This window comes from Phaethon lepturus, unplaced genomic scaffold (assembly GCF_000687285.1).
Source record: "Phaethon lepturus isolate BGI_N335 unplaced genomic scaffold, ASM68728v1 Scaffold43968, whole genome shotgun sequence".
Taxonomy (NCBI): domain Eukaryota; kingdom Metazoa; phylum Chordata; class Aves; order Phaethontiformes; family Phaethontidae; genus Phaethon; species Phaethon lepturus.
In genome coordinates, this window is record NW_010559088.1 from 881 (window position 1) to 14679 (window position 13799).

The 13799-nt window shown below is 41.0% G+C and overlaps 1 protein-coding gene across 1 annotated transcript; it reads left to right on the top strand.

Moving 5' to 3' along the window:
• The first annotated feature begins 829 nt into the window (after positions 1-829).
• On the top strand, positions 830-10979 carry AMMECR1L (AMMECR1-like). Its single transcript, XM_010293266.1, has 6 exons — positions 830-1276; positions 6594-6704; positions 7194-7308; positions 8065-8155; positions 9137-9233; positions 10444-10979. The coding sequence occupies exons 1-6, from the start codon at positions 870-872 to the stop codon at positions 10553-10555; spliced, it is 933 nt and encodes a 310-aa protein (XP_010291568.1). The 5' UTR covers positions 830-869; the 3' UTR covers positions 10556-10979.
• The last annotated feature ends 2820 nt before the right edge of the window (positions 10980-13799 follow it).

The following is a 13799-nucleotide window of genomic DNA, read 5'->3' on the forward strand; positions in this document are numbered from 1 at the left end:
GCAAGCAAAACACTGTTCTGGGGTTTTTTTATACCATATCAGTTTCCTGCCACTACCGCTTCCTTCTGTTCAGGACTCTGCTCAGCCTTCAGCTCTTCCTCTCCTGCATATCCTGACTATACACCCTACATGTTTACTTATGAGCACCACTGATTTACTTAATCCTAGAAAGTAAGTGCAGATTCTAGTTCATGGGGCCTGGGAAATAATCTGTTGTTTCAAAAATGGTAGTTCAATGCTTGTGGCTTCTCTTTGGGTCTTGCTTAGGCTAGTGCTAAATCAAGGGCAGCACCCCTGGGAGTCCAACCCTGAAGGTGTCATTCGGAGTTGTTGTCGCTCTTCTGTTGAGAATGGGGAGGGGAAATGCTCCAGTGGTTTTTTAATAGCTTGTTTGCCATTGGTGCAGGCACTGACCGAGGGGGAGCGGGTGATCCCAAGCAGTGGATGGGGTATACCTGTGGTCCGAAGTTGTCTTTTTTTTTTACTTCTGTTCTCCTGCAATTTCGTTCCCTTTATGGGAAGGTTGGTTATGGGGTTTTTGTGACAAGCTGCTTATGAAAGTGTTCCGTACCCCTCACCAATAACTTTAAAAGTGCGATTTCATGCATGCTGTGTATACACTCTTTACATTTATGTGTAAAAACACCCATTCTGCTTGCTGAACTGGTTTTAGTTCTGTACTTAGTTGCACATTGTAAGGGTTTTCTTCCTCTTTTTGTTGCAAAAGCAAACCTCTCTGACACCTTAGCAGAAGCAAGGAAGCAGCTGTTGGTTTTTCGTCTGTAACTCTTGTGTATTGCTTTTTTTTTTCCCCCACCCCCTCCTTGCCAGGGTTCTGCAGTGCTCCAGGCAGCGAGTTTTGAAGCAGGATGGGAAAAAGACGCTGTGTTCCTCCACTTGAGCCCAAGCTGGCAGCTGGCTGTTGTGGGGTAAAGAAGCCCAAATTGTCTGGGAGTGGAACGCACAGTCATGGGAATCAGGCCACAACTGTACCAGGCTCCAGTTCAGGTCCTCTTCAGAACCACCAGCATACAGATGGGAATAATGGAAGGGAGAACGTATCTGACTTGACTTTGGGCCCAGGAAATTCCCCAATTACTCGAATGAATCCCACTTCAGGAGCTTTGAGCCCACTTACTCGGCCCAATGGAACTGCCAACAGCACCAAGAACCTGGTGGTGACAGCGGAGATGTGCTGCTACTGCTTTGATGTACTCTACTGTCATCTCTACGGTTTCCCTCAGCCACGACTTCCTCGATTTACCAATGACCCCTAGTGAGTAAATCCGTGTGCGGGAGGAAAGCTGAGAAACCAGCACCCAGAGCTGTGGTTTGATTGGGGAGGGATGAAGGGTTTCCTCTGGGGAATGGGAAAACTGGTATGCAGGGCAGAAGGGGGGCATTCTGCTGCTTGCTTTGTCTACCAGAAACAAAAAATTATGTGCTCTAAGTGCACAGAAGAGTGAAAATGTTCTGTTACGTTAGTTGGTGGAGAGGCAGTTTTGAAGAGTAGCCTTCAAGGGACACCGTGCTTAGCTCTACAGAAAGAGCGCTAGGCAAAACATGAGGAAGTGTGGTGCTTCTTCAGCTCACAATCTGATGTGTTGTGTGAGACGTAGCATACTTTATTGAGGAGTGCAAACCCACTTCGTGATAACGTTGTGTTAAAGTTTGCTCCCTTCTTTGTAAATGGATTCCTCTGAAAAAAATTAACTGGGCTGTGCCTCCCATAAAATTGTACGAAAAGAATGAGTGAAACTGAAATTGGAGTTTTCAGAAAACAGTAAAATAGTGTCATTAATTTGAAGAAGATCCTACTTCTAATGTTACTCACTAACTTGGCGAAGGGACAAGGGGAGAGACTTCCTTCTGTGAAGCAAATGGAGAGGCAATAAAGTAAGAAGTTGAAAGAAGTTCATGGCTCATCCCAAAACAAATGCTAAGTTGGTCAGAATTGGACAAGGACACTCACAAGGGTTTTCAGCTGTACAAGTTAATGAGTTTAGCAGGGAGGGGAACTAAACTTTTGCCAGTTGTGGAACTGAAAAACTGCGTTACGGAGATGGTGCTAGTTGGGCAATACGGGGAGAAATGGAGAGTGCACTATCAAGGACGATAACAAGGTTAAGAAGAAAGGAGGTCTGTATGAGAAGTGGTGAGGAGAAGGATTTATGAAGGTACTTTGCTTTGGTGAGGTTTAGCTAATCTTTATCTGAAGGTTGAATGCGTAGGTGTGGAAATGTTAATGTTGTTAAAATGTTTGGTGGAAGAATTATATCGGAAAGATCAATGATGGATACACCTTCTGACACTCCTCCAGGGGCCACCTCCAGAACAATAAATAAAATAAAAAGTTGTTGACATCCTTAATGTAATGAATTTTAAATTGATGTAAAGGAACAATAGCTTAAACAGGTCAGGGACTTTTTCTGTGTATTGAATGTCTCCCCACCTTATTGGCTGTCAGTGTAGATGTAGGTTGTGCATCCAGGCAGTTATTATCCGAGCAGGATTATGGATACATGTTCTGAATGTTGCTGCAGACTAAGCTGTTTAATATTGTAAATACAAGTGAATGGAGAAATACTCTGGACTAGAGTATAGAATGGTTCCAGGGACTCCCCAGGCGGAAATATTTCTGTTGGTATTGTTCGTACCTAAGCTAAGTAGGTTCCTTTTAGGAAATGATGCGTTAGTCTGCTTATTATTTTGTCACTTGAAATGCAAAGGGGTTTGTTGTTATTTTGTCCTTAAGTCAAGAAGAGAGATTATTGTATACAGATTCATTATTGTGACATTAAAGGAGATTTCTGGCTGGATTTTGTTGCTGTTTCTGTTGACTAGTTTCAAAAAAGGCATTCATTCAGGGATCTCAGCTGTTTGAATTTTATGCCCAAATTTGAAAAGTTAAAAATCATTCGTTGGGCATTTCTGTGCTGATAATTTACAAGTCTTTCAGATCAGCACTCCAAAGCAAAACGAGCTCTTCTCTTTTCTTCCCCTCCGGGCAAATGCCTACCTGAATTTTCTTGCGTTTCATCAGTTACGCTGTTGCTTCTAGCAAATAGTTGTGGGTACCCCAGGGAAAAACATGGGGTTTGCTCTCTTGTAGAGCACCACACAGCAATGATCTGTCACACTTGAGCCGGTAATGTAATGAACTTCAAGCCAAATGTTATCAAACATAGGAGTAAGCAAAGTGACAACACATAAATAAATTGCATTGTTGTCCTTTGTAACATAAATAATATTGATGTAAAAGATTTTTGAACAAAACAAAGATATATACCAGAAGTCTCTCTGGACAGACAGAAATGAGACTGTTGATGGAAGGAACAGAAAGATGCACAGTTTTGTCCTGACCTATTTCTCAGATAACAGATCTTTTACGTTGGTGCTGAACCCTCAAGTAAAGATAGACCTAGCCAGGAAGATCAGGATTCTGCATAAGCAGGTGATAACATAAAAGTTACAGGGTTATGACTGGAAAATTACCATGAATTCCAGTTATCAGCTTGAGAGGATGTGCACATGAACAACAATCGTGATAGGAATTATGGAGCGAGTAGATACCTAAGGAGTAAGGGAACCTTACGTACCTGTTAGCAATGACATTCACAAATCAATGTAGAGAAGGTGGCATTGCAAGACTCGTAGTTATGTCCAAATTAACTTGGTAAATGAAGAAAATACCCCCTTTGCTATTCAGGTTACTGAAACCATTACAATTTTGAACCTGTATGGCATGGAACTAGTTAATTGGTTACTTTTTCTACGTTTGTACTTAAGTCTTTGATTATTTTTTTTTTAATGGTAGGTATTACAAACTGGTACTAAAACTACACCATGCAAGTTTCTAGTTGCCATGCAAGACAAATAGTAAGATACTTGCATCACAAAATCTGTAGTGTAACAGGTTTTTTTCCAAGTACAGGCGAAATTCTCATTTGAACAACCTATGTTTTGCTACTTTAAGATTCCCCTTGTAGTTGCAATTGGAGAAGCTAGTTTTCAGTTGCTGAAATTCCCCTCTCCTCAGCCTAGGAAACTCTCATAAAACATACCTAAGTAGGATATTGTGGCTGGGGGAAGAATGGTTGCCATAATCTGTTCAGGATATGACCGGAAAGTACTGGTAAGTGATCTTGGGTGAACATGGGCAAAAGCTTGTTGTGACTTTTCTCAGTACATCTGGGAAATACACTTTTCAAGGAGGGGCTATGGAACAATTGACTTATTGTCAGCTGCACCTGCAGTTTGCTAGGAGCATTTATTATTTGGATACAGAAACAATTTCTACAGTAAAAAACTTTATAATAGCGAAATTTTACATACTTGTACAAAATCATATATCTTTTTTTTTTTATGCCTCAGTTTTTATGACCACAGTGAAAAATTGTTTAAAATGTGCTTTCAGATATTTTAAAATATGGCAGCCTTCTGAATGTAATTATCCTGTCCTTTCTGGTAATATCTCTTCTATTATAGACACAGAAAGCTGTGTCACAGCTCAGTGGAAATTTTTTTTTTTTTTTGAAGGGGAAAGAGGGGATTGGAAATATGAACCTGTAATTTGAATCGAAGAAGAGAAGGAACTTAGATTTGTATTCAGTGATGTTTTTCATTTTCTCCCTTCCCTTTTCTGTTTGGGGTGAGTGTCACGTGGGCTAAGGAATGGTTTCAGAACTTTAATTAGATTAAGATAAATTTCCACTGATCTTGTGACCGTAAAGTTTCTCAGAAATCTCCTCTGTAAGTTAAGTATCTTTTTTTGTAAGCTTTCTAATGTATTATTTATGCTCCATTTCTGTTTTCTGTTGCAACATATGGTAGCTAGATGAAAATGTAGAGGAATGATATCCTGAAAGTGCCTTGAAGTGTTGTTGGAAAACTAAAATCCTCTGTCTTGGTCAAGCACCCATAAGGTGGCTGATGGTGGTGGAAGAATGTTTCTGCTTCCTCTGTGGGCAAAGTACTTCACAAAAATTATCACTTAGAGGCTGTTTGCTATTTTAGGTAGTACTTCTGCCATTGGTCACAGCTGGTAACTGGATCCTGAATGATGGATTTATGCTGTGCTGGAGTTTTTTAATCCCATTGTTGCTCTGAGGAACGTCACTGGACATTGTTTCTTTACTACAATTTAAATAATGTTCCAACTACTTAGACATAAGCAGCTCTGTTGTCTGTATTTGAGAAATCATCCACACTTTGTTGTCCAAACAGAATCCTTTCATATTTTTTGAAAAGTTTGCTGCAAAAATATATTGCTTACAAGAGCTTCAACTGTTTGAAGAAAGTGTTTGCACTCTGATGTAGAATTAATTACTCTGTTTTCATGTTTTAGAACTCCTGACAATGTTTTTTAATTTCAGAAAATTATTTTCTTAACACTGCATGTTTTCCATCATATGACCTTTTAAAGTTCAGTAGAAATCCATAGACTGATGTTTGGAATCACTAATGACTTTCTCATTTATGCTTGGGTTTGAAGTGACCATATCTTGTATTGGGTGCTCTGTAAGCTGAAAAAGTAAGATCAGTCATCCTGTTTTTATAATTAGATCAGCATCGTCAGTTGCCTCGCAAAATTTTCCAGATGTTTAGACATTCTTGTATAGCTGCAGCCACCACTGTCCTTTCTTTACTGTTTCTCTCTACAGGTGTTTGCAACTTCAGTCACTTCTGTAGAAATTAACTTTTTGCATTTAATATTCACAGTCGTCTTTACCTGTTTACCTCTTCATAGAGCTCTTCTGAATACTGTCGTTCTGAACTTGCTTTTTGGGGCTTAATCATGGCTTCCAGTTTAACAGATTGAAATGAGCCTCCTGAATTTGAGAATCTACTGTTATGCCTGTAGATTCATGACAGCAGACAGGAAAATGGAAATCCATATGATATTTGAGTAGGAACAATATAGTGATTTAGATATGTGTTCAACAGGAGAGACTCTGTGTAAATATAATTCAAATGTAAGGTAAGCAAAGGATGTGAACATAAACTGTTTCAGCCCTAGGGATGGACACAGAAGTCAGATCCTCATGGAAATAACAGGAAAAAAAAACCTAAGCTTGCTTTTTAGCCCTTTAAAAAAAAAAAAAAAGCTTTTATTGCAAACCTGAATTATAGATGGTTTGTTGAATGCTTGGGGATCTTTCAGATTCAATGGTACAATAAATAAGTAATCTTATTTGCCTCATCTATATTAATTTTTGTATGGCTTGTCATGTAAACTAGTGGATGCTACTAAGTGAGACCGTTACTCACAGAGATAATCAGTGGGGTCAAATAACTTCATCACTCATTAGAAAACAGTGCAGAGTCTGTCCAGTAAGGTGTCAGTGGAGAGCTTAAAGAGTACTGGTGGAGAGAAAGGAGTATGCTGAAAAGTTGGGGGGAGATGTTGGGTTTGCATTTGGGGGTGGGTTTTTATTATTGCTAGATACCCGGTGAGAAAATATGCCTATTGGGGTTTATTAGAGGGAGAGAAAGCAAGTGCATGCATACGTGCTCTTCTACACCTTGTTGGGCTCCTCTTAGCAACCAAGTATCTCTAGAGGCTGCAGTATTTCTCTTTTTTGCCTTTTCAGTCCACTCTTTGTGACGTGGAAGACGGGGCGAGACAAGCGGCTTCGTGGCTGCATTGGGACCTTTTCAGCCATGAACCTTCACTCAGGACTCAGGGAATACACATTAACCAGGTAATTATGTTGAAAATGAAATAAATCTGGAATTAGTTTAATTTGCTGAAGATCTGTAAGGATTCAAGGTTAGGATGTTGGATCGGCATAGTTCAATTTAATATGCTTGACAATAAAATGAACCTGAGAGATGTATGATAGTTAGGGTGAGGTAATATAACAGAATTTATTGGAACATCTTTGCAACAGGTGAATTTTGGTTCACGTTTTAAGGCTAATGTCGAATCTATCTTGCGTACTAACAGTTTTGACAGCTTACGTAGCACATAATTTCTCTTCAGCGGTGGGAAGCGGAGGACAACATCAGGAACCTTGCACTAGTGTGTGGTATATTACAGTTCATTAGATTAGGAAGAGATCCAAATCCCTTTCTCTGCAGTAGCAAAGAGAAACTTGTTTCATGGAGGCATAATCAAAAAGGGAATAACTGAGCATCTGACACTTTAATTTGGTGCTTGTATTAGGCAATATATCTTGTCTTTCCTATAGTGCACTTAAGGACAGCCGCTTTCCCCCCCTGACCCGCGAGGAGCTGCCCAAACTCTTCTGCTCTGTCTCCCTCCTCACCAACTTTGAGGATGCCAGTGACTACCTGGACTGGGAGGTGAGAACAGGTGCATTTGGAACTCTGCATCTCTCTCTCGTTCCGTTCGGGTTCGGGTTAGTACATGGTGATGTGTCTCCTTCGTTACAGGGGTGTATGGGTATTGAAACTGGGAATAGAAGAAAAGGGGCTGGAAAAATAGAAGGGAGGAAGAGGATGAGCTAGCAGTGTGCTTTTGCTTGGGCGGGGATCAGAATGAGAGAGACGTGACAGTGTTTTATGGATTTGGCCCAATAGGAGATAGGTGTAAATACATGCGTAAAAACCTTGACATTATTTTGATGCTGTGAATAGAAACCGGGAATAAAAAGTAGTTAAGACCAAGGGTATTAATCATTTTTAGGACCTTGTACTTGGAAGTGTATTTTGTTCAAGAAGGATTAAATAGACTTTGTGGTTGGGCTATTTTAGGCATGATTCTTGTGTAGAGATCTTGTCTTTCTTGCCCAACATAAAGGATGGAAAACTGTCAGACTTCTGACAAGACTTACTTCAAGAGAAGTGGCAGAGAGACTGGTTAGGCTCATCTGGGAAAGGTGGCAGAGGTCCTTCGAGTTGCTAAGGGAGCTGCTTGTGAGACCTGCCTGGCAAGGACAGAGAGTGGAGAAGAGAATGTCCTTATCTAGGCAAAAGCCAAAGTGGCCACTGAGAGAGAGAGAGAGAGAGAGAGATACACAGTGTTGTGGGAAGGACAGCTCGATCATGGACTCGGTGCTAGCAAACACCTCTTATTTGGCTATTCATTTCCATCTATAGGTTGGGATCCATGGGATCAGAATAGAGTTCATCAATGAGAAAGGTGTGAAACGCACAGCCACGTATTTACCTGAGGTTGCTAAGGAACAAGGTGGGTTTGAGATGGCAGCCAAACATGTCAACACATTGTGTCACAGAATTGGGTAACATAAATCTATGGATTTTGGGCTTGGATTGCAATGCTGTCCTCATAGTAGTGTCATGGAGCCACCAGGCTTAATCTGGATAACTGACACCTGATACAGCTGCTGGGTTTTCATCTGGCCTTTCGCTCATCCCACATCTGTGCACAGTTGTATACTAGCATAAAAATGTTTTAGGGCTTAAGATATAGAGGATCTCAAAGTATGGATCTTCCAGCTACATTCAGCATTGCATCTTTCCTCTTCTATGTTTCTCCCACCAACTAGGATAACTGCAGGCTGCACAGCACCAACAGGAGAGTCCCTTTCCTCCTCATTCTTGCTAAAGTAGCATCCTTCAGATGAGGGCAGGAAACAGGGCCCCTCTGGAGCACACTTCCCACTCAAATATAGTAGCGGTCACCATGGTAACTGCTCAAAATATTGCCTCCTTTCCTCCACCTAGCAGAGTGGAGTGGTCGCATCCTCCTGGCTCTGGGGCAAAAGACTAAGGTAGGAATTTTAACTCTGATCTCTCACATAGCAGTGCACTGTGCTATCACTAGAGCATCAGGTTCATCCCAGTTTGTCTGTGTAAGGAGCTAAGTATTATCTGATTTTAAGGTTTAGAGAGATAAACTTGAGTGCCATGTGATAAAACAGTTGGGGGTCCCTGCAACAGAAGCAAGGCATAGACCTTTGTAAGAAGAGAGGTCGTATGGAAAATGGAATTACTGTTTTATAGACCAGTTCCAATACAAGTTAAAAGGAGTTGGCATGTGCAGATAGTGTGCATGCCTAAGACCATGTATGTCCAGTTCAACACTGGTATTTCTAAAGCTCAGAGTTTCCTGTTCAGTTGTTTGCTTTTCCAGAGGCCTTTTAATGCTTATCTTTTTGAAACATAATTTTTATATTGAAAAATTTCCCTTGCTTCTATTTTTCAACAGACTGGGATCAGATCCAGACCATAGACTCCTTACTCAGGAAAGGTGGCTTTAAGGCTCCGATTACCAATGATTTTAGGAAAACAATTAAACTCACCAGGTAAGTCAATATATTTGTCGTCTTTTAATTTTACTTTATAGTGTTTTGTGGGTAATTTAAAGTATTTGTGCTTGACGTAAGTGTTCATGCCTCTTTCAGAAGAGAGATGGAGTCTGAAAGACAAAATCATAAATGCCATGTGTTAGGCATATAATGTGCACAGAATGAAGTGCAGTGTTTGGTCCATGCAGGATTGCAGTTAGCATTTTCTAAGTGCCACTGGTTTTAGTATTATCATCCACATGAAGGATCAAAAGAAGCAGAAGCTTTGAAAATTAAAAAGGTTGAATTTCCTGTATCTTTACAATGGACTCCCACCTCTCAGTGTGCTTGTCTGTGGATGGTGTAGCTATTTGGAGGTGACAGCTGTCTTCAAACCAAACCACACGCAAATTTGGCTGGTTTTCGCAATTTGCTTGCTTTTCTATACCCCCAGCTGTCCTATTGGTTTCAGCTCTCTTTATGTTAGAAAAATTGGGACATTCTGGTTTTGTATAGAAACACTGTAATTTATCAGGTCGTTCCTTACCTCTGGAGAAATGAGGTGGGTGTGCAGGGGTATTTTTAACAGGAGAGGAGGGATAAAGGTTTTCACGAAAATCTAGCGTAACGTGAACTTAGTGCAAATCACGACTGCTTTGAAGTTATCTGTTGGGTAGCATGCATTAGAAGCACCTGGAAATCTCTGGTCTCTCAGAAAGGACTTCATGTTTTATGAACTCTGATTGTACAACATGGACTAAGTCACGTATGTGCTATAATAAACCTCCCTTACCCAACTCTCCATCATTTTCTTTCACTAGCCTTTCAAATGTGACGATAACCATGAAAGTAAATATAAGTGAAATACTGGTTACTTAATCTCTGAAATGGAGTCTTCTTCCAGCAAACTTTTCATGCCCTTTTTTTTTGTTTTCCACAGCACGTGGGTAAAAAGAATAGAAATTGATTTGTTTCCTGTGTGCTACTTCAGGAGTCCCCTTAATTGTGATTGCCTTGAATAGGGCTCAACTTTTGGGACACTGAAGCTAATTCAAGCTTAGATGGGTTATTTGGACTACTGCATCAGGCAACATCAAGTAGTTTTTGAAGTTAGTGGGTCATTATTGCCTGTGAGCTAAAAGCTGACCTGGGGTGAATGTTTTTATGTCTAGTCCCTTCATAATGCATAGTCTGTTTACATTACTTTTTTCTGACGCTGTTCCCATAGGTACCGCAGCGAGAAGGTGACAATCAGTTATGCAGAGTACATGGCTTCCCGTCAGCATTGTTTCCAGAATGGCACTCTTCATGCCCCCCCCCTCTACAATCATTACTCCTGACACACGGCTGCATGACCAGTCCCACTCCCCGGTTGCTGCCAACGGCTACGACATCATTGGGGCAGATGCCTCCTCTTCCTGGTCCAGTTACTTCTACTACTGCACCATTTTATGATGCTAGCTTCCGTTGCCAAGTCTGCCTTCCAGCTGACCTGGGGGGAGAATGAGAGCATGACAGAACTTCAGGGGCCCAAGCCTTATCTCAGCCTTCCCTCCGAATGGGGGTTCAGTTGGATTGGGGCTCCATGCCTGCGAACTGTCGTGAGGTGCAGAAGAGCTCCTAGGAGTGAAAGTGCCACTTCGGACTGATCTGTTCGTGTGTGTTACCAACACTCCGGAAACTGGAGTTGTTCGTTATGGAAGCCCCCCAGATCAAGTAGGAGCATTCCCCTGGCAGCCTGGGCAACGGAGTCCAACAAAACATTTTTTAGGTTCTTTTTAATTTTTTTTAACCTCTGGTATCTGTTGTGTACCGAGAGCTGATTGCAGTCCCCACACATCACAGGCGGACATTATGCTATTGGGGAGTGTTGAATATCTGAGTAGCACCCCATCCTCACGGACAGAAAACACTGAAAGATGTGAAAAACCTTTGGATGATATTGCAGATGAATCCATTATTTAAATAAAACCTAGAAGGCTTTAATTATCAGATCCCACTGTAGGTTGGATTCTCTAGAAATCCTCTTGGTTTACAGTTGTTGGGGGTTTTAGAGTGCTTTGTAATGTAGCCTGCTATGAAGTAGAACACTGTTATGTCTGTAAGAGAGCAGCATGGCACATGCTGTGTATGCGAAAGACAAGGTACTTGAGTGTCCCTGGACAGTCTTCTCTGTTACCCAGTTTTATGTCCAAACATTTGTAACGGAGCCTGATTGGATTAGGGATTGGGGGGTCGGGGAGTTGCAGGGCATCGACTGTAGTCATACAAGTGAGACTAGTGACTGAAATTGATTTTAACTTAAGCTAACAGTCTCGGGGACCTTCCTTTTGATAGGACAGCCACTTTCTCTGGTGTGACTATTGATCTTCAGAACTGTGAGTATTCCAGTTTATAGCAAGTCTATGAAATAGAGCTGTGTAGTTTCACTGGTAAGCTATTATCTTACACAGTTTAGTCATTACCACATCAAGGCAATGAGTGGAGACTTGTATTACCCAAACTGTGTGAAACTTATGTGCATTCTGTATTTCTTCTCCCATCATTGACGATTACAAGAAATACTCTGGTATTCTGCAGTGTCATTGAGGGATGTCATAAACTCTCAATTACGACACTCTCTCGATGAAGTCACTGGACTTCAAAATATAATTTTGGGGTTTTTGTTTTGTTTTCCAAGTTTCTGGAGTGTAAACAATGATCAGGAAAGAAAATACAAGTGCATAGCAGAGTAATGGCTATTTGGTTGCATATATCTTTAAAGCTTGCTTGTGTGTGGTAATGATGGCTTTTAAACTGGCTGGTGTTTCAAGCCTGAAATTCTCTCCTGGCATGGCAGGGAATAGGGCTGGTAGAAAGCTCAGAACTGCATGCTGCTGCTCCTTCTGGTCCTAGAGAAGCAGACAGAATTGTGCAGTTTTGCTTCATGTTGGGGCAACGTTCTTCTGCTGGAGGAGAGACGTGAGGGAAAGGAGGGGGTCGTCTTCTGGATAACGGTGCAATATCGACCCAGCTGTCCTCCTGTACTGGGTCATCCTTATAAATTGCCACTTTTCCCTTGTGATGTTGTTGAAAAGCAATTGAAGATTAAGGGATTGTTCCATGATTTCCTGCTGCTGAGAATAAATCGGTCTTGTTACAAACTCGAGTGGTTTGTAATTACTCTCCCAGGTGCCGTGTAGTGATGGGGGAGGGTGGAGTCAGCTCTGGACATACCATTCACCTCTCGGCTGTCAAACAGTATGATACATAGGGCTACACTCATTACTGTTCAAGTGTTCTATGTTAGAATTTAATTTCTAAAAGGTTTAAAAAAGGCAAAAAAATGGTGCTAAAACTTCACCCCTGAGCACGCTCAGTGAGACTGGTCATGCAGGCATATAGTGCCAGGCTTTTCAACAATATTCTTTCTTTTTCAAATGTTTGCCCTGTTCTGTGTCTTCAACAGTGTATAGTGTTTTCCTGATTTCATTTTATTTGAATAAGGGATGACTAAGGGGTTGGGGTGGGGAGGGTTAGCTGTCATTTTTAAAGAACAGAATTTTAGGATTGAGTGACTTGGTTGGTTTAAGCCTGAAGTGGGCTAGATGGTTTGGGACTGGGGAAGCTTTATCCTCTCCCACTTCCGTTGCCCCACACAGTCTGTTAAAAAAAACAAAAATGCCTCTGAGTATGTACTGTGTTCTTGTCTTGTTGCAGTGAGAAGAGAAGCTAGCAAATCAGAAACACTGGTCTGCTGCCTAAGAAACAGGCCCTCTCAGATTTAGTCCCGTAAAGGTCCAGCTAAAAAATCAGTTGAAAATTGTGTCAATAGTTAAGTTAGCTCAGAAGAATGTATGACAAGGACAGGTGGTCTCAGGAAATAATCCCATTTCTAGATCATTACATGGCAGCTATGCATAAGGATGAAAGAGATGAACTAGGAACAAAATGTACTTTGAGTTGCCTCAAGATGGAGGCGACCAAAATCAATGACCAATTGATGTAAGAATTCCTCCGTGGTTACTTGGGTGGGACAGCAGGTTAGAACTGCTCCTCCTCAAAGCAACCATTACCTGGTTTGATCTGGATTTAACTCATCCTTAGAAGCAAGTGCCTTTTGGTCTAGAAGGGCTTATTCTCATGACAGCCACAACTGAGAAATAATCTCACTGCAATTATGAATTGTCTTTGTTTTACAGTAACTACAGGAGAATGTCTTTGATCACTGGAGTCTGTCAGTGTTGGAATGTTTCCACTGTGAGGTTCTTAATTTTTTATTTTTCATAATGTTCAATGGTCAATCTCAACTGAGGCCATTTCAGTTTGGGAATGTTTTATGGTCAAAATATCACATATCTACAATGTATCAGAAAAAAAAAACGGTAAGAAAATCTAAGAGTTCATTTTAACCTTTGCACAGAATAATTTGTTTTCATAGTACATTAACAAACATTTGCAATCTTCACTGACTATTAGTGCTGTTTTCTGTTTGTATTCTGGAAACTACATGTTGTTTTGTTGGGTTTTTTGGGTTAATTTATTTCCTTAAAGCAGATGACCTCTTTTGACCTTCAGTGCAGAGATGTCAGACCAATTCTTTGT

Bases quoted from the DNA above. Each gene is read 5' to 3' on its own strand.
- AMMECR1L (XM_010293266.1), top strand. From the start codon at position 870: ATGGGAAAAAGACGCTGTGTTCCTCCACTTGAGCCCAAGCTGGCAGCT. The intron at 1,277-6,593 runs GTGAGTAAATCC...TTGCCTTTTCAG, and splicing joins CGATTTACCAATGACCCCTA to TCCACTCTTTGTGACGTGGA. The intron at 9,234-10,443 runs GTAAGTCAATAT...CTGTTCCCATAG, and splicing joins AAAACAATTAAACTCACCAG to GTACCGCAGCGAGAAGGTGA.